The sequence below is a fragment of the Dipodomys ordii genome, unplaced genomic scaffold, assembly GCF_000151885.1.
Source record: "Dipodomys ordii isolate 6190 unplaced genomic scaffold, Dord_2.0 Scaffold13, whole genome shotgun sequence".
Lineage (NCBI taxonomy): Eukaryota > Metazoa > Chordata > Mammalia > Rodentia > Heteromyidae > Dipodomys > Dipodomys ordii.
This window is the reverse complement of record NW_012267229.1, coordinates 7372780-7394075: the sequence shown is the minus strand read 5'-3', so window position 1 is coordinate 7394075 and position 21296 is coordinate 7372780. Positions and strand designations below refer to the sequence as shown.

Here is a 21296-nt window from a genome sequence, read left to right as displayed (position 1 = left end):
GGCGTTGGCTGCAGTAGGTTCTAGTAGCCGGGAGGTGTCGCTGCATCCCCGCTTCCCGGCGCTTGACCCAGCGCGCAAAGTTGGGCTGGGAGCGCGGAGAGGGGGGGGGGGAAAGGAAGGACCGGGGCGAGTGAGCAATCGAGGGTGGCGGCGAAGGGAGGTGTGGAGGGAGGGAGGGGGGGTTGGCAGGAGGAGGAGGAGAGGGAGGAGGGGAAGGAGCCGGAGGAGGAGGAGGAGGAGGAGGGGGCCGCCGAGCGTGTGTCACTCGCTTTCTCCCTCTGTGTCTAGAGGATGTGCTGAATGGTGTGCGCTTTGAGGCGGCGGCGGCTGCGGTGGAGGAGGAGGAGGAGCAGGATTCGGCAGCCGCTGGCAGCCCGGCTCGGCTTCTTTTCGTCTTCCGAGAGCCTCACCATCTACCGCGGGGTTCCAAGCCCGCGTCCCGCCCGGGGCATGGGCATGGCTGGGCACTGCGCCCCCGCGCGCCCTGCCTACTGATCGGCTTCGGGGAGAGAGAGACCGAGAGAGACCGAGGGAGGTGGAGGCCAGGAGGCCGGGGAGGGAGGGGGAGAGAAGCCGGCCCCCTGGGGTGGGGTGTGTGTGTCGGGGTGGGAAGCGGAGTCCGGCACCTCGGGAGCAGAGACGAGGAGAGCCCCGCGCCCCAGCGCTCCGCGCGCCCGGTCTCCGCCAAGCTCGCCCGGGGGCCGCCCGGAGCCTCGATGAGCCCAGATGGCTGGGGCTCAGCCCGGAGTGCACGCTTTGCAACTCAAGCCCGTGTGCGTGTCGGACAGCCTCAAGAAAGGCACCAAATTCGTCAAGTGGGATGATGTAAGTATCGGGGTTCGGCCCGGTGTCGAGGCGCTCGCCGGCCGGGGCACAGCGTGGGGCGGGCGGGGAGGGGGGGGACGGGCTGCGTGGGGGTGGGGCGAGGGGTGCGTTATGCAATGGGTACGTCGCGAGTGGGGCCGGAGCGGCCTGAGGGCGCCCGGTGGGGCGGGGGGGGGCACAGCCCTGGAGGTGGGTAGCAAAGGGCAGGCGCTTTGCGCGCGCTCCCGGCTCGGCAGGGGGTGCAGAGTTGACTGGCTGGCTGGGGCTGGCAAATCGCCCCTTCAGGGTCTTAAGTCTTGGGGAGAAGGGGGGGGGTGTCAGTGGATTCAGAGGGGGGGGGCGGGCTTTATTTATTTATTTATTTATGGCCTGGTGACGGGTCCGGTGAGTTTGGAAAGTGAGGAGTGTAAAGTTGGAGGCAGCTGGAAAGCGGAGGGTATTAACTAGGCGCGCCCCCTTCTCTGCCGGCTAGTGCACCCCCTTTTAACCTCCTTTGCCCCTTTGCTACAAGACAGGGGTTCCCCGAGTGTCTTTCCGACAGTGGTGGCTTTTCTGCAAGCCCACGTGGCAGAGGACACAAAGGTCCAGCCGACAGGTGGTCGTGCTGCCAAACTTTAGCGCCTGACTCCTGAGCTAGGGGGGCTTGGGGTCCGCACACCTGGGAAGGGGTGCTGAGCACCAGGGCGGTGGGGGGTAGAGGGATGGGGGCCTGAAGGGTGTACCGGAGGAAGTCATGGGCTTGGAGACAGGTGAGGGAGGGCAATGTTTTTTTCTTTTTTTGAGAAACGCAATGGCTAGAGGATTCACTTTGAAACAGAGGAGACAAGATGTTCCCTCACCACGTCCCTGAGCCTTTTTGCCAGGTTGGGTGGGGCAGAGTCCCGGGAGGCGGGGGGCTACATCTCGGGCGCTTTCTATACAGTTCAGTCCCCAGGATTTCAAATGACCTCTTCCTCCTGCCTTCCACTGGAGACAGTGAGCCTCCGTGGGCATCAGTAGATCTCTCCGGACACAGGTGAACTTGGGGGGAATCCACGTATGGTTGCAGTCCATAGGGTGTCGTTCAAAGGATGTGATAAGAACAACCCACTGGAATAAAGCCTAGCTGTCAGATGCAAGGAAATTTAGATCCAGATGACTCATACGTATCTTAACCAGAAGGAGTTATAGGAGAATAAAGCGTTCTTCTTGCTGAAAAGATTTTTCTACCTAGTAAATTATAGCCTGTTATCCTCCAGGGTATTTTTCTTTAATCTTCTTAAGCCAATTTCCAGTGTCGGAAAACAATTTAAATATTCCAGGTAGCGAATTCAATTACTTAGCCGAGTGAGTCTGTGCGTATATTTTGTCCAGTTGGAAGCGCAGTCAGAACTTGCAGTATGAGTTCCAGCTTCCTTGAAATCTTCTGCCAGTTATTAAATCAAGGCAAGGATGTGCACGTGCATATTTTTACCACACACTTTGCATGTTTCTCTTCTCTGTTCCAGCCTAATTGGACCGGAAGCTTTTTGTAAATAGAAGAGAATCTAAACAGTAAAATCAGAAATGCGTTAAATGCTTTCTTTGGGTCAAGAGAGAAAACTCAGTTGAAAAAATAGACCAGTCTTGTCTATGTTGAAATCTTTATGTAGGGAGCAAATGTGATGATGGGTTTACTGAGAAAGAGTGAATGTTAGAGGGAAGAGAGAAACAGACTCGGCTGAATATATATATATATATATATATATATATATATATATATATATATATATATATGGGAGCTTTGTCACAAGCTCTATATTTCTTGTAGAGTGATGATTTGAAATCACATTTCAGTATAATTCTTCAAATTTCTTATTTGGGAGAAAACAGCCAATGTGACTTTGGGAATGCAGGTGTATGAAAATACATTTTGAGATTGCCTATAGAGGCTATTTGTATTATGTGCATTTATGTAACATATTCATTGTCCACTTATTAGTAACAGCCATGGACTATGTCCTGGAGTTTTGGAAAAAGTGCATAAAGTCCCCAGCAGGGATAAATGATAAAAACAACAAAACAAAACAACAACAACAACAAAAAGCCACCACGATGAAAGAGATTAAAAGGATGGGCTGAGAACAGAGAACACCATCACAAGAATATCATCACAAGAAGTGGGGAAGAACTCTTGAGCATTATAGCAAGAGTTTTTGGAGATTCTCTGTGGGAAGGATACAGGCACCAGGGAGAAAGCCAATTCTTGTCTTTAAAGGCAGAACCTAAATTGTACCAAAGAGACAAGTTATCAGAACCATGATGAACTCCTTGGCAGGTGCTTTGGTTCTTTTGCTCTCTGTGGTCTGTGGATTTTGTTAGTGTTGCTTTTATGCTCCCTAGAGAGTACCCTCTCTATTCTTTCTAATTCATATTTGCCCTTCTAGAATTGACAGTTAATCTCACCCTTTTTGTTTTGCTGCATCTTTGTAAAGTTGTCCATAAAAAGAGATCTAGATCTTGAGTCAAAAGCCAGTGTTTCCTGCTGGTTTTCTTGCCAGTTAGCTGTGTAACTTTAGGCAAATAGCTTCTTCCCCTCTGAAACCTTGATGCTTCTTGTTGCAAAAGTGTGGTCCTGTCAACAGTTCTTTTCTATTGCAACTAGTTGGGATAGAGTTGCAGCTAGCCAATGGGATAGAGTAGTGGTCCTCACACATAAGCATCCCTGAAAATCACTTGCAAGGCCTTGGCCACACTCAGATTGCTGAGTCTGAGGTAGGATTGAGAATCTACATTTCTCACAGGTTCTTGGATGCAGCTGCTGCTGCTGGTGGTGGTGGTGGTCTGGGAAATCATGCTGTGAAAAGCACTGGGATCAAGTTTGGGAATCAACTTGGAAAGTATGACAGACAGATGACATAACTCTCTGGCCTGTGTGTAAATTGGTGGATTTAATTTTTAATCTTTTTTGTTTACATTTTGAGAAATTCCTTTAAAGAAATCAAATGATCTCAATGACATAGTCATGGACTCCCTTTTTGAGATTCCTGAAGACATCCTTGATGTCTTCACCCATCTTTGTCCATTTCTTTGGAATTGTTGACATGCAATGCATCTTTATCTTTCTTTCTTTCTTTCTCTCTCTTTCTTTCTTCCTTCCTTCATTCCTTTCTTTCTTTCTCATTCTTTTCTTTTCTTTTTTCTTTTCTTTCTTTCTTTTTTTTTTGCCAGTCCTGGAGTTTGAATTCAGGGCCTGGGCACTGTTCCTGAGCTGCGTTTTGCTCAAGGCTAGCACTCTACCACTTGAGCCACAGCGCCACTTCTGGCTTTTTCTGTGTATGTGGTGCTGAGGAATCTAACCCAGGGGCCTCATGGATGAGAGGCAAGTGCTCCACCACTGAGCCACATTCCCAGCCCAAAATGTGTTTTTCTTTTTAGTTTTTTTTCTCCCCAAATCCTAGTATGGTAATTGGGGAAATGAAAGAGGTCTCCTAATAGGACTCTGTGTCATTGATGAGGGTGGCTATTTTGTCTTTCCTTTTGACGCTGACTTGGAAAAAATACCTCCTATTTTCTGTTCCCAAAGTTCTTCTTCATCTCCTCCTCTAAGCAGAAAAAGAATGCTTAAAACAACTTAAAACCTTTCACAAATCGGATCTTCTTTCAAAGCTATAAAAGCTTGCTTTCTTGCCTATAAAATGAAAGCCTGGGGATCCCATTAAGCATAACATATAACAGGACATTCAAAAGTGATGCGTTTGAGGCTATTTAGGGTTGTTAAAATATTAGTTCTTGTTTCTTTTCTGTTTGTTTATTTAATTGTTTTGTACTAGTACTGGGGCTTGAACTCAGGGCATGGATGGTATCCATTATATTTTTTTAACTCAAAGCTAGAGCTCTGCCACTTGAGCCACACCTCTTCTTCTTGCTTTTTGGTAATTAATTAAAGATAGGAGGTGCATGGACTTTCTGGCCTGGGCTGGCCTGGAACTGTGATCCTAATATCTCAGTTTTCCAAGTAGGTATATAACATTACGCGTGTGAGCCACTGGCTCCTGGCTTGGATTTCTGACTGGAAGAATAAGCAGGTTCTCCCTAAAGAACTGCTTAAATGCTCCCACAGATGTCCATTATTTTTTCCTGTTTAGAGAACATGGTAAATTTTTCATTGACAATCTGTAACTGTAAATGTGAGAAGACAACATTGTAAGAAGGCAATGAAGATATGTTAAGCCTGTAGTCAGAGTGTATCATGCATACCACAAAATGTACCAATCCTGTGTCTTGCTCAATTAGTTTTCACAAAGTGAGCACTCTTCATATCAACCCAAGGCCAAACAGCATCCCATGCTGAAGAAGTCCTTTCCAGTCCTCAAATGCCCTTCTAACAGTAACTTCTAATCCCACAGTTGGTTTTACTAGGTTTTGTTCTTATGAACATGAAACCAAACCAAACTTCGTCAGCCTAAAGCATCTATTTATTATCATGGAATTGCTGGATAATAATAGCACAAGTAACTGATCCTTAGTTTTGATGGGCCTTGATTAGGTCCTTTATCTGTGCTAGAATGAAGCCTGGTATACAGAATGTCCCCCAAAGAAATAGTGACACACAGCTCTAGTAATTTAGTAAGGACTTGCAATGTCTAGAGGCGGTGGGTGACTCGCATAGCAGAGCAGACTCATACTCTGTTGTTACTGGGATATATTTTTTCTCACACATGTTTTTCTCTCTGGTCTTCTTTTGTTCTATTTCTTGGGTTTTGTTGCTGGGGATTAAACCCACAGTTGTAGTGCATGTCAGACAGGCATAGTCTATCAAGAGATACCTCTAGCCCAGCTGTTTGTATTTTAAAAAATCATGTTACATATTTATTCATTTATTTTTACACGTAAAAAAATCAGAGCAAAACTCATGTAATGTCAAATTGACCATTTTAAGGTAAACAAGTGAATGCGCTTACAGTGTTCTACTCACAACATCTTATCCAGCTTCAGAACAACTAATGTAGATATTACCCACATATTATTTAAACAGAACAGGAACATTTTGCTTTTTGGCAGACATGGTAACCTATAGTTAAATGTTTCCTTATCAGAATTGTTCCATGTTATCACCAGCAACAAGTACCAGCAGAAATGGAACGGGATTGATTGTGGATTGTTGACTGGCACTGTGGGTCTCCATTTAATATATTCTCCGTAGCTGAGAACGTTCATTTTCCTGTTACTTGAGCTAACATTAGATTTTGTAGACTTTTACATCCTACCATACATTCCATAAGCTTGGACAATTTCTTTTACAAATTTTTACAATCTATTTCATGTCTGATCCCCTAATCAAAACCAGGTGCTCCTATATCTCAGTAGGCAAAGGGACTAGTGCACATTATTTCTCAGATTATTTACTTATAACATTCTAAAGAAGCCAGAAATACTTAAAAAAAACAAACTGAACTTAGATATAAAGGATAGGTAGGGGCTCTTTAAGAGCCATTTCTTATTGTCATCTGATCTCTTTTTAAAATTGTTATTATTATTATCTTTAGTTGTACAGAGAAATTACAACTCAACAATCCAATTCTCTGATCTCTTTTAAGGTCTAGTATTTCATTTTCTCTTTGCCAAAATGTTTATATCAATTTTGGAAAATTTTATTTTGTATTCGTGAAAAATGATTCAGGTGTATATATTAATTGATGTTGACTAAATATATCTGATTAAATTTACTATATATTTATACTATACTACAAATTTACTAAACACTATTGCTGTATTTACAAATACTACAAACTTATTACATACTCCACACTTATCAGGAAACTATGATATTGTAGATTGGGAAACAATCTATTGTATAAAATGAGACCAAAAACCCAGACATTTGGTATTAGGACAATTAAAAACCTCGTACATCTGTTTTGCATTTTAAGAGCTTGTTTTTGCTCACAGTGTTTTGTTTCTTTTTATTGCCTTGAAGTTTTATGAGCAAATTCAGGGGGAAAAGGATTAGTTAGCAAAGGAAATGTTTATACTAAAACTAGATATGGTGGCACAGCATTGTTACTTAGAAGTTTTACGAGACCATTTTGCTAGCTATGAACATAAAATCAGATTTTCTTTTGAACTTCTCTGTGAACTGGATTTTGGAAAGCTAATTATAGCGCATTTAAAAGACATGGCCATAGAAACTTTAAAAGGTGTTGGAAGTCCACAGAGAAACTCAATAATTGCTCTAGTAGATTGAGAAAACTTAAAAATGCAAACTTTGATCTTTCCCAGTTGTTCTCTGCTGAATACCATTGAGACTTTGCATCCATCCCTTTTTATATCCTCTTCATAGGACTTTCAATAATATAAAACCTAAACTTCTGAACTAACATTTACCAGCTAAGACTCTGGCTGCCAATTAAGTTCCAACAAAGAGATGTACCTACATGAAGTCTGGTAAAGAGAAGTGTGAAAAAAGCCACCTTCCTAAATTGCTTCTGCAGCTCACATAGCTGTAGAAGAAATGGCATGTTTGTGATAGTTTTCAAGTGCCTTTGAGAGGCAAGGGTGACGCTGGCAGCTCTCTGTTCTTCATTTATGCTTCCTTTTCATTCAGCTAAGTTGGTATTTGTGAACTCCCATAGTTCCTTCATGGACTTGGACCACTGGTTTGAAATCTCTCACCACTGCTTAAAATTTTCCTTGCTACGCTATATGTCAGTTTATTAGGTTCCAAACCTAAAGTAGCAAGTATATTTTCCAAAATATAATTTGCTTCTTTTCCTGCCTTCCACCCACCCATTTGTTTACCTTTTTAGTATTCCTACTTTAAAGATATATTGATGCCTCTTATCAGATATTGTGTTAATGTTTTGGACTAGTGATGATAAATATTTTGGCTCCTGTCCTCATGCAGTTTCTATTATGGGTGAGATAGTACTAGGCAAATGAAGGTATAAAAATCTTTGTCTAACTGTGTTAAGTACTACAGGAAAACGTATCACCGCAATAAATACAAGAGGCATAAAGGTTTTCTTGAATGAATTTCATTTATGAAAAGAGCAGAGTTAGAAGGAAGATTTCGGCCAACACGAGCAGAGAGTATGTTCCACTGAGGGAAGAGTATGTGAGACAGAAATGGGATAAGTAAAGGGGGAATGTGGCTTAGGTAATGCCTTCCTATGAACTTATTTGGTCCTGGCAAAGCTTTAGGCATATCTAAAAGTCCATTAATCACATAGTGCTCAGGATCTGCACCACTGACATTGAATCCAGGGGAGTTTTTTTTTTCTTTTTTTGAAGGGAGGGGGGTCCTGACCCATGAATTGTAAGATGTTTAGCAGCATTCCTGGCCTTTATGTAATAGATGCTAATAGCAAACCCTCCATGTTGCCAAAAGTCCTCCAAGTTACAAAATTGTCTGTAGTTGAGAAACACTAATTAAAATGATACCTTGTGGTCTTAATTGATTTAAAATGTATCAGGTTCTCTGTCTCTCTCTCTCTCTGTCTCTCTCTTTCATACACACATCACACAAATGACCACTAAACACATGAAAAGATGTTTGACATCATTAATCATCACATTAATTGCAAACTAAAACCACAATGAGGAATGGAAGCCTGGTTCAAGTAGTAAAGAGTCAGTCACCTAGGCAAGTCGAAGGCTTTAAGTCCAAACTCTGGTACTGGTCAATAAATAAATAAATAAATAAAACCACAATGAGAGTTGTGTCTTGAAATGATACAATGCACAGGTTGATCAAAGGATCGGATCTGGGCTTTCATTTTCACGAATTTGGTGATTTATATACCTGATGATGTGTCATATTATGTAGAAGTGCATGTCTTCACTCATGTGTGTTCTCTTGTGACAGCATGGAAACTTGAGAATCACTGTGAAGTCAGAATGGAGGTCAGCCTTGGCCAGCAGACCTTCCCACAGGTGCTAAGGAATGCACCATGGACCTTTGAACTGGTCCTTGAAGTTACACTACAAGTTTAGGATTATACCATAACAAAAAGTACCACAGATTAGGTGGTTAACACAACACAAATGTATTTTCTCACTGCTCTGGAGGTTTAAAATCTAGGATCAAGGTGTCAGTGGGGTTACTACTATCTTCTGAGAGTCATAAGAAAATGAACTTTTCTAGGAATCTATTCCTAGATCATCTTGGGTGTCTGACTACTGGCTTACTCCTCTGCATGTCTGTGTCCAGATTTCCTTTTCTTATCAAGACATCAATCATATTAGCTTAGAGCCTACCAGGGAAACCTCATTCTTAATTTAATAACCTTGTTGAAGTCCTTATCTCTAAACAAGTCACACTTTGAGGAAATAACAGTTCAACATATGTATTACTGTACAGGGAGGTGACTTGATTCAGCTCACAGCATCCTTCAACTGAGGAAAATGTAGCTCAGGAGGTAGTGACATGGTGGCTCAATTTGGTTAATTGAAAATGGACAAAGATATATTTTTTTTGTGGTCAGTGGTGGGGCTTGAACTCAGGACCTGGGCACTGTCCCTGAGCTCTTTAGCTTAAGGCTAATACTCTACCACTTTGATTCATAGCTCTGCTTCTGCTTTTCTGGTGGTTAATTGGAGATAAGAGTCTCATAAAATTTCTTACCTGGGCTTGCTTTTAACTGGGGCCCTCAGATATCAAGAGTAGCTAGGGTAATAGGTGTGAGCCAACAGTGCCCAGTTGAAGATACATTTAAAAAATAATTATGTATTAAAAATTTGATGGAAGCTGGGCATCAGTGACTCATACCTGTAATCCTAGCTACTCAGGAGGCTGAGATCTGAGGATCATGGTTTAAAGCCAGCCTGGGCAGGAAAGTCTGTGAGACTCTTATTTGCCTGGAGCTGAAGAGCACAGGGACAGTGCTCAGGCCCAGAGTTCAAGCCCTATGACCGACAAAAACAAAAAAAAATGATGGTAATTTTTTTTCCCACAACATATATGAGACCAAGCATCCCTGGCTGCTACAGAGGTAAAGCAGACAGGTATAGTTAAGAAACAACCTTAATTTAAGCAGGGAGAATGACAACAAAGCACTGAGCAGCTATATTGTAGTCTAAATCCTGCTGTGATGGTAGTTTTATGGAAAAAAATCCCACCCAGAACTATGTAATTGAAATTGGAATTGTCTAAGGAAAGAATCAGGTTGGCTTTGGGACAAAGATTTTCCCCATAAGGCGCATTCTCTTCAAGGTTTGGAACTGTGTTGCCTAAAAGTAATATAATGTAAGCCATAGTATCCACTTCTAAATTCTCTACTAGTCACATCAAAACAATTTGAAAAAAAATGGGAGAAAAAGGGTTGGAATTTATTTGAGTAATATACTTTATTTAATTTTAACAAGTCCTCACCATCGAGTATTATGGGATATTTCATATTCCTATTTTCACTCTTACTCTGACATCAAGTAGCACATCTTTAGTTGCAGTAGCCACATTTTGATGGCTCTGTAGCCACAGCGGAGTCAGCACAGCTCACAGAACAGACAGTTCACTCAATGGAATCATCTCACTCCAGGAAACAAACAAACAAAAAAAGGTCATTCTTGGGGGTCCAAGAAAAAAAAATCTTTCTTTTTGTAAAATATATGTTAAGTACCAGCATCCATACAGCATAGGAATAGATTCAGGATATTTATAACATTAGCATTTCCCTGGGGGGGGAGTGGTTAGGATAATAAATATCTAAGCATCCTAGTGGGATAAAAATGGGAAAAAATGTTGAGGAACATGATCTAGAGTGTGAGTTTCAAGGTTTAATTTCTAACTCTTTCCTCACCAGCTTTGTTGGGTTTCTTGTGGCAAATTATTTAGCCTTGGTTTATTTGTGTGTAAAGTAGGAATAATAACATGATCCACCTCTTAGTTTTTTTTTTCTTTAATACATATAGCCAAGTATTGCTAAGCAGTGGGGATAATCCTGAGAAATGCGCCATTAAGTGATTTCAAACATTATGAAGTACACTTACCCAAGCCACTATATGGTCCAGCCTAGGCTATGTGGTGAATGAAGTCTATTGCTTCTAAATTACACAAACTTGCATAGTCTGTATTAAATATTATAGGCAATTGAAACACAGTGGTATTTGTTATACTTAAACCCCACGTTAAGCACAAACAAGGTAAAAGTAACAAGCAATAAAAATATTTCTATTCAATTATAGTCTTGTGGGACCTTGGTCATATATGCGCTGTGTAATGTGCATTGTTATGCAATGTGAGATGATAATAAAGAGGAAAACCATGTGAAATTCATCTCACAGCAATTGGCTCAGATCACATGCTAAGGATATGTGTGTTATAAATTCTGTCAGAGTTTTTTTTGTAAAAAGTATTCTGGTCTTTGTGTCTTTGACATTGCCTATACATTTCTTTAGAATTTATTAGTAATTTCTATCAGTTCATTGAAAGGCCAGTTATTATTATAAAGAGCTATCAGACTTTCTAATGTTAATGTTGATCCCAGTGACTCTTTTATTTGATGAAAGATTTCATATTTATTGGGATGTTTAGATTGATGGTTCAATATATTGTCCTCAGACTATCCATCATTGCTCCTAAAGCCTTTTTTAAAGATTCAAACAAGAACTTCTTCACAATGATGAGATAGAGAGGTGAGTGAAATGGGTTCTGTCATAGAAAGAGGCTAATAGATGGAAAATTTCTGGATGTCATTCACTCAAGACTGGTATGTCTTATTACTGTCCTTTTTGTGTGAGATAGATGTTTACTGGGGAAAAGATCTTACAAAATAAATAAAAAGTTGAATCCTTAGTAAGAGGCAGTAATGCACTTACAAGATAGGGATTTACCTACATTCTGAGCTCACAGGTGTAAGACCTTTACTTCATTATATTCCTGACCCCAACATCTTGCTCATTGTAGTCTTACAACCATGGTTCTCAAGACCAGCAGTATTAACCATCACTGTGACCATATTAGAAGTGTAGATTCTCAGTCTGGGGATGGAGTACAGTAGTCAGAGTGGTTGCCTAGCATGTGCAAGACCTTGGAAGATTTGCAGCACCAGGAAGCAAGCAAAAAAAAATATACATTCTCAGATTCCATTCCAGATCTAGAAAGGCACAGACTCTAGGAAAGGGGCCCAGACATCTCTGTTTTTAACAACTCAGTGATGCTAATGAACTTGAAAACTTCAAAGCCACCATCTTCTGGAAGCCACATCTTTCTATTATTGAAGGAGGGAGCATGAATAAAAATTGTCCCTCTGAGAAACTTCATTATTCTGTAGTGCTCTGCTCCCTGACTCATAACCTGTCGGCAGTTCCCTGGGGAAATGAAAGATGACCACATATTTCAAACTTTAGTCCTGGGCATCTATTCTGACAATTAAAAACACTTGAGATCTGGGTTGTGTGGCTGTTTGGGTGTGGGGAAACTAGAATCTTTTGCAGCTATGTGGGAGGTAGGGAAAAAGCAGGTGGAATGGAAAATAGGAATTTGTGTATTTCTGGGTCAAACCCTGCCTTGCGTGGCAGGAATGCCAAGTTCCAGCTGATCTTGGAATGTGAGAGGTGATTGTGGAAGAAGCAGGCAGGGAGCCGAGATAAATCATCATTTCACAGAGGAACTGTGACCGGGCCGGAAGAGTAGGGTCAAGAAAATATTGAACAAAGGAGTTTAATTTTGAGAAAGAAATAGCTAGAAATAGCAGTGTCTAAAACAAATTAGGAGGCTAGTGCATTCTTCTAAAAGAATCTACATCTGAGCAGTTTTGTTCTGCTCACTTAAATATTTGATTGTTTGGGATCCTTGCAGTGACTTGTCACTGAGGATTTTGAATTGTGCCTTGTCAGGTCCCTGATAACAGAAGAAGCTGACCTGAAAATGATAAGTTACACCTACAGGTTAATTCCAGTTGATCTGAAAGTGGGAATGTGTGCTGTGTGCAGCCTGTCAGATCTTTCAATCTGCCCACTTCTAGAGGACATGATAAGACAGAGCTGAAAATGTTGCTGTGATTTATTGGACGTATTGCTGTGAACTGTTAGGCATGGAAGCCCACAAAAGAAGCTTCAAATATTTTTAGGGCTATTCTTTCATTTGAATCTCAATTTTTTGACATTTGAAAGTAACCTCGAAGGTTATAAATCCTATCTGAAATTCTGTGCAATGGCGTGATCCTTGTAAAAATCTCTTTCTCGAACTACCTGTTAAGAATGTATGGTAAGTGCCAGTTGCAATGGCTCACATCTGTAATCCTAACTACTTGGGGAAGCAGATATAGGGAGGATCACAGCTTGATAACTACTTGTGCAAAAAGTTAGACTCCATGTCAATCAGCAAGCCAGTTGTGGTGGTATGGACCTGTCATATCAGCTATGAGGGAGGCTATAGGTAGGAGCTTCGTGGGCTGAGCTGGTCCTGGAGGGAAACAAAAACCCTACCTGAATAATAATGAAATGTACAAACAGACTGGGGTCATGAATCAAGTGGTAGAGGACCTTCCCAGTAAGAGTAAGGACTTGAGTTCAAACTCCAGCATTACAAGAAAAAAAGGGAAGAAAGAAATGAAAGAAGGGAGGGAGAGAGGGGGGAAGGGAAGGAGAGAGGGAGGAAGGAAGGAAGGAAGGGGAGAGGGAGAGAAGGTATGTTAGGATCAGGATAATTAAGCATAGAACAAATCAGAAGTATTCCCTCTGTGTACACAAAAATGACTAAAAGCAAATTCTATGGATGTATTTAAAATTCATTGTTTATACCATCATTGGTCACAATTGCCAAAAGGTGACAATAATCCAAATGTTCATTGACTGATGAGTAGATACACAAGACATAATGTAAACACAAGAAGAAACATTACTCAGCCTAAAGAAAAGGGAGACTGCTTGATAATGCTACAACATGGATGAACTTTTAGGGCATTATGCTATGAAAAAAGCCAGACAGACAAGGACAAATTTGTACAGTTCACTTACATGCATTATATAAGATAGTCATATTCTTAAAGGTAGTTGATGGTGACTTTTGTGGGGTGTGTGGGTGTTGGGGAGATGATTCTAAGTTATTGTTTGAGAAGAGGAAGATGGAGATTGATGAATATTGAAAGATTGTTCTGGAAGTTGATTCACAACACTGTGAATGTAATAAATGTCTCTGAACTGAATATTTTAAAACAATAGATTTTGTTATGTACCTTTTATATTTATATTTGAAATAAAAAGTATAACAAGATTAAACTACAATTAATATTTAATATAACTCATTATAATAAATGTATGCAGCTAGTTACATTAATTATAATTTAATATAAATATAGCTAGTTATAATAATGATAAGCTTCTACCTGTAGCAAGCATTTGTATCTTACTAAAATTACGCTAGTTAATTTTAACAACAACCCCATTAGATGGGTATGGCTACTGTGACCCCTCCAGCCTTTTTTTAGCTGTTTAAAATGAGGTTTTAGAAAGACTTGGAAAAATTATATTAAGTGAAATAAGCCAGACCCAGAGAAACAAAGATTACATGGTTTCCCTCATTTGTGGTAGCTAGAATTAGCTGATCACTCTGTAGGTAAACATGTTGTTGGGTGCTATGCAGGCATGTGCAAGTGTATTAACAGAAATATGGTAGACTCTAGGGAGATCTCAGATATTGTCATTTCTTAGAATGACAAAGTCAAAGCCCAACAAAATAAGCACCAAGAAATGGTACTTGCAAGGAGAGCAGGCAGCAAGAGGATAGGGTAGATGAATGAAGAAAGGAATGGGGAGAATTCATTGCCTATACTACAAAATTAAGACGAATACGGGAAAAGCTGGGTGGGGGGATGATAATAGTGAAAAGGATGAAACTGATCCAGGTGCATATGCTCATAAACTGCTTTGTTAAATAGCAACGCCTTGTAACTGAATAAGAATAAATAAATAAAATGAGGTTCTGAGAGAGGAGAGGTAGGAGTTTGATCCCAAGAAGACAGCCTCTGGAGGAGCTGGGTTCTTAGCATAAACTTTACCAAGATAGCTTGAAACCATTTATACTGCTTTACCAGCTGGAGGTAGGGGTGGGGTGGGGGGGGGGGGAGGGTTGGGAGTAGGTAGGGGAAATCTCTACAAGTTCAAAATTTCATTTCAGTTGTTCTTTCAATAACATATTAGGCTATGATGCAGCTGCAGCTATTATGGATAGGAAAAGGTTTAAAGAATCCTAGCAATTTATAATCTCTTTATAAAATAGAGTTCCTGCAATGGCCTGCGTATTTTGGTACAGGAATCCACCTTTGGCGACATGGTGTCATGCATTTTCCTGTGCAGATGGTATGCCTTTCTGAAAGTTGCCCAAAAGAAAGAACACATGTTTAAAAAATGTTTGATATTAAAATCACACTGAATGTAATTTTGTTTTACAAAGTGTAGGCTTTAACCTCAGTCTGCTAGTCTAGGATGTCTTATTTTAGCCTGTGAAACTTAAACTTGCAACAATTTGGCTAGATCTTTCCAAATATGTTGAAGATGGCCTTATTTACTGTTACCTTGGAAACAGCAGTGCCCAAATGCTGTGCTTCCTTGCTTTCATACAATTAAAATTTATTTTATGGAGCAAATGTAATTTAAATATCCTCAAGGATGGATTTTAATGAACTTTAATCATGTAAAATATGTAATATGGTTAGTGTTAAAATTATTTAGGAAACCAAATATGGCTTTTTATTATTCTTATTATATTTTTGAATTAACACACATTTCTGGTATGATGGCGTTTTATTGTGATATTTACATAAATTCATGCAAATGAACTTTGACCCAGCACAACCCTTCCAATTTTTCCCATTCCTCTCTCCTTCCCTTCATTTTCAAGTAGAATTTGGTGGGTTTCAATGTTCTGTCTATCTATCTACCCATCCATCTATTTATGTATGCCTGTGCAATGTCTTTTGATCTTCTTTGCCCTTCAGTATCACTATCATCCTCTCCTCCTTCCCGTGATCCCCTCCCAGACAGTCTTTATTTTATATTTATGTCTAATTACTATAGATAGACCTTTTCAATGGAACCCATAGCAAACCTTAAAAACTTGTTTTAATCAATAAATACACCACTAACCTTCTTCTTTATCAGTTATGTAAAATAATCTGAATATTAGTAAAGGACATAAGTTTCATTGCCAATATTTCTGTAAAAATAAAAGATGCAATGTATGATTTGTTTTTGAACATTTCCTTCCTTTCTTCCTTCCTTTCTTTATTTCTTCCTTCCTTCCTTTTTTCCTTTCTATCCGTCTGTCTCCTTCTTTCTGTCTTCATTTTCTTGTCAGTCATGGGGCTTGAACTTGGGTCCTGGGTGCTGTCCCTGAGCTCTTTTGCTCAAGGCTAGTGCTCTACTTTGAACCACAATGCCACTTCCTGGTGTTTCCTGGTGGTTAATTGGAATAAGAATGTCATGGACTTTCCTGCCCCTACTCGCTTTGAATTGGGGTCCTCAGATCTCAGCCTCCAGCCCCTGGGAAACATTTTCTTAATAATTGATGACAGTAGAGAATCTCTTACTAATGATTACTTCAGTAACTTCTGGGAAGGACTTTCCATAGCAATATGTACTGATGTATTTTTTTTTTTAATTTTGCATCTTTAGGACTCTACTATTGTTACACCAATTATTTTGAGGACTGACCCTCAGGGATTTTTCTTTTACTGGACAGATCAAAATAAGGTAAGAAATTAGATACATTTTTCTTACACTTTCCAGTTAATTACTGATTTGCAAAGTATTTACTGAATAATATACATATATTTAATTCCCAGATGAATTTTTTTTGCAATTTATTTAAAGATCCTGCTTTGAAAGAAAATCAAAAGGCAAATGTCTTAGGACTTTTCATGCATGCCAGTTGGACATATTGGATTCACTAAACCCTAGAGCAAATTGGTGGTTTACGTTCAGGATGAAAACCATGAGCACGTGAATGACATTTAGTGTAGAACATAATTAAGAAATGTTACTGATTTAAACCTTCATCCATAAGAAATGCAGAAAAATCGTAAGGAAAGTCCTTTGAGACCATGACTTTGGCTTTTTCTTTCTCTCTTCTCTCTCCTGTATGTTCACTAAGTTTCTCCCGGAATCAACAGGAATTAGACCTTGATAACATTACTCTTATTAGAAAATCAAGGTGAAGATTCCTTTAACATTTCCCTCCATTTTAAAGTATCTTCCCAAATTAGCTTTCTGCCCACCAAACTGTGAATTTAGTATCTCATTTATTATGAAGCCATTGATGATTCTCTACTGAATTATTTAAAAAGAAGATAGATCCTAAGATGTCTTTGATGTTTAATGGGCAGTTAGAAAAGAACATTCATAGAAAGTGGTTATTATTGTCAGAGTTGTACACTGGAACCTGAGAGGTTCAGAATGTACAATACATTGGTCCTTTAACATGTCTGCAGAGGTAGGACAGAGTTTACTGAGAGTACTAAATACATTTTGAAGTCAGACTAGCAATTGAAGAGTACTGAATAGCTGAGACCTCCCTAATTATTGCAGAAGGGATCTGAGGTCTAAGCTTTAAAATTCTGCATCAGATCCTGGTATCACAGTTTCTGGAATAGTCTTACAGGAACGTCTTGGGCAACTCCAGTTACATGTATGAGCATGGATGTGCAACTAGCCTTGTACAGCATGGTGAGGTGGGGTGTGAATCCTGGTAGAAACTCTGTGTCTGAAATGTAATGTCTGCTCTCCTCCTGAATGGTCAGCCTGTTTACACATCTCTCCAAGTGCAAATTTCAGCCTTGAGGTCCTGGTGTTTGTACTTTCTAGCTACTGTCAATGTGTCCTAGAGCCATCTGTGGCCATAGACATAGGAATTAAAAACACTGACTCTGTGCTAATGTCAAAAGTGATGCTGAGTAAGATTTTATACTTAACTTTCATGTTTATCACTGGGTGTGTTAATCATTTTGGCTTAGACATTGTGTTTTGTTTCCTGCTGTTATGTATCAAACAATGGCCTGAAAGAGGTTTTGTTTCTCTGTTTTTTGTTTGTTGTTTTGTTTTTCTTTTCCTCCTAGAGGCTAATTTTAAGAACTATGTTGAAGCTTATATTTGTGAAAGATATATTTATAATGCCTAGAGCATTTCTAAAGGTTGGGTATTTGTACAAGAGAACAAACTGTCAGTTTGATTTTCTCAACTTGTAAATCAAGTTTCCATAAAAGCGACAGAAGATATTTTTGGGCTTTTAAATAATTCATGGCAAGTCAGTTAAGCCCTCCCCCCCAAGACCAATCATAAATATTATTTTGCTAAGAAAGAAAAGGTTTAGGACCAAAGACTCTTTGATGCATCTGTGAACCCAATATTTTAACTCAGGCTATTTTCAAATATAGAAAAATCTCCTTCAGTTTTGTTAAACAATCTTTTTCTCCTTTTGGTTAGAATGTTGTTTTGAAACAAATAATGGGGTAGCAATCCCTTAATCTGTGGATTGTTTCAACATTTCCTGCTCCCCACCCCTGGTATTTATCTTAGAATTCCAGTCAAGACATGGTAAATTTACCTCTTACTTTTTAGATTCCTAAATCATCCCTCAGTCCTTTATCAGTTTGGATGTTTATGTTGTAGTCAATGATCATTATATCTTAGAATCTAAAAGATGATTGGATTTAAGGGGGAAAATAAATTCACCACATTTTTAACTTTGTCATTTTCACTATAGCTTGAAGCTGTCCTTACAAGCTGAACAAGAGATATACAAGTGTTGCAATGTATTAAATGAAAACGAGCTCTTCCATGCCATTCTCTTGTGGTGGCTGCATCAGACCTTGTTTGTACCCAAGCCACTGATTCCTATCCACTGGCTTTCCCTCTCTAGACAGTGATCCATTGCCTTTCCAAACCTTTCTTTTGATTTGGCACTGTAGAAATGATAGGTGACAAAGAAAACAGATTACACAGATGATAGATTTCAGAATTAAAATCCAGAGCTAGCAAGGCATTTTTTTAGGTGGAAGAAATGTGCTTTGGTGAAACATTGACAGAATGTTTGGGGTTCGTGGAAACAGATAAATATGAATATCACTTTTAGAGATAAATGTTCATACTTAGTACCAGCCCTGGACTTATTTTGCAAATTCTTTCTGCTTATTGTTTGCTCTGTAAGTCTTATTGAATATAAGTAGCAAAAAATGAGATTTTGAATATTAATATTTTAAAGTTCCATGCTTTTCCTAATGTAAATATAGATTGTGTGAAAAGGATGAGTTTATTTCTAAACCATGGATGAGACAGGGCTTCTGCCTAGCCTGGGCACTGAAGAGGTTGTCAGCCTTAAGATAGAATTTTTCTTTGGACTTTTGCCAGAAACTAGAGCAGGAAGTTTTTGCCATGAAAACTATGTGGATGACAAGAATCTGCACTACAGTTTTGAAGCCTGGCTAAAGAAAAAAAAAGGATCAGTGTAAAAGCTCACAAACACCTATCCTGCTAGAATATAACATAAAATAGACCTTTGCCTTACAACATGATACCCTACTTCTGGGCCAAAGTTAGTATAATAATAAAGCCAGTCTCTGCTAATTCAGATCAAAGAGGTTCAAGATAGTTCTCCAAGCTCTTGTATTCTGAAAACAAGAGCTTAGGGGAAGGGAGAAAGAGAAACATACATTTAAAAAAGGAATGGAAAAAAAAAAGGATTTTCAGTGATGGAGCCTTACTACTCCTTTTATTTTACTACTTATTTTATTTATTGATTTAATTAATTAATAAATTAATTAAATACAGTTAATACAGTAAAGCAGTGTAGCAAGAAACCCCCTTAAAGCAATACAACCTTAAACCACACCCTCTGTTGACCTCAATCCTAGTTCTTTGTCCAGACTCATCTGAGGGCAGCAAACAGCTTTTTGCTTTGTTCTCTGATCTTTTCTTTCTTTTTTTTTAAATGACTGCACATTCAGACCTGTGAGAAGATTTCATTTTTTAAAAATGTGTGTCTGTATTCTGTCATTGTGTTATTTAGTTATTGTTATACTGGTACTGGGGCTTAACTTCAGAGCCTTGCACTCTCTCTTGGCTTTTTCCTCAAGACTGGCATTCTACCACTTGAGCCACACACTTCGAGCCTTTTGCTGGTTAAATGGAAATAAGAGATGTTTATTTGTCTGTCCAGGCTGGCTTTAAACCTCAATCCACAGATCTCAGACTCCTGAGAAGCTAGGATTTCAGACATGAGCCATTGACATCCTAAACATCATGTAATTTTTAACATTCTGCAACTTGTTTTTCAATTCACAGTATCTTAGGAAACTTTTCATGTATTCCCAGAATGAATAGCCCCTCTTTTTTAAATAAAAATATTCTCGTTGATGAACTCTTGGTGTTGTTTCTAATTTGGAGTTAAAGCAAACAATCCTACAATTAATAGCCTCATATGTCCCTCTCTGGGTATGTGGGTCAGACAATTCCTAAGGGGAATGCTTAGCACACAATTGCGGATGGAAGGCTATACATATCCTAAATCTTAGTTATTGGCTGTGCATTTTGTAACACAGCAGTCTCTGATGGGAGTGAAGCTGTCAGCTCCAGCCCTAGCCAACAGTTAGAAAATCAGACACAAAGATAGTATTGTCCTTCTTCTAATATGTGCTAGCAGGATTTATTAATAAACTGTACAATCATGTATTTATTTACCATTATCTTTGGAATTAGTTACCTACAGTCCCTTTTCCCCATGATAATGCTTCTCTTTGTATTCTGTTAAGCTGTTATGAATGTTGCAAATAGCTACTTCCTGTTTGTGGCTTGCTTGAATTTCTCAACAGCTAATTTATTCATTGCAGTAGATGTCTTGAAGCCTTTGATAGAGTCACCTTTTACCCTTTATCTTTTTCTTTAATCTTTCTTACTGACTCACCATCAAAACTGCTAATCTAGGTTTTTAACCCATGCATAATATATTTTGGTGTGAGGGAGAACCCTTAATTTAATTTCTACAAATGCTTCTATTGTCTGGTGATTCCCTGGGTTATAGCTAGCCAGGGTAGCAGCATTACCTCTCTTGTGGCTTTCTCTCTGACTCAGAGTGTGAAAAATATGAGAGATGGGATTTGTAACAGCAGGTGGACATGAGTTGATTTTTTTCCCCCCTTAAAATCCTGGCTTCCACCTCCCCACCAACTGTGTCTTTATTTTTTTTGGTCAGTCTTGGGGGGCTGAACTCTGGGCTGGGTGCTGTCCCTCAGCTCTTCAGCTCAAGGCTAGGGCCCTACCACTTGAGACACAGTGCCACTTCTGGCTTTTTTCTGCTTATGTGGTCCTGAAGAATCGAACCCAGGGCTTCATGCATGCAAGGCAAGCACTCTACCATTGAACCAACTTCCCAGCCCCAGCTGTGTGTCTTGAATGGCTCAAGAGTCTTCCCTGTCTTTCAATGCCTCTGAACCATGGTGTTGTCATTTTTAAGTCATTCTTATATGTCTTCTTCCGTTCATACTTTCTGGTTCAGCAAGCATAACCCTTTTTGTTTACTC

General features: G+C 39.6%; 1 protein-coding gene across 2 annotated transcripts in view; it reads left to right on the top strand.

The window, feature by feature from the left end:
* Positions 1-628: 628 nt before the first annotated feature.
* Positions 629-21296, top strand: part of Plcb1 (phospholipase C, beta 1 (phosphoinositide-specific)) — a 614138-nt gene continuing 593470 nt past the window's right edge. For both annotated transcript variants that reach the window (XM_013011003.1, XM_013011004.1), the window contains exons 1-2: positions 629-825; positions 16399-16476. In XM_013011003.1, coding sequence (XP_012866457.1) covers positions 727-825; positions 16399-16476 — 177 coding nt within the window. In that variant the 5' untranslated portion in view covers positions 629-726. The remainder of the gene's footprint in view (positions 826-16398; positions 16477-21296) is intronic.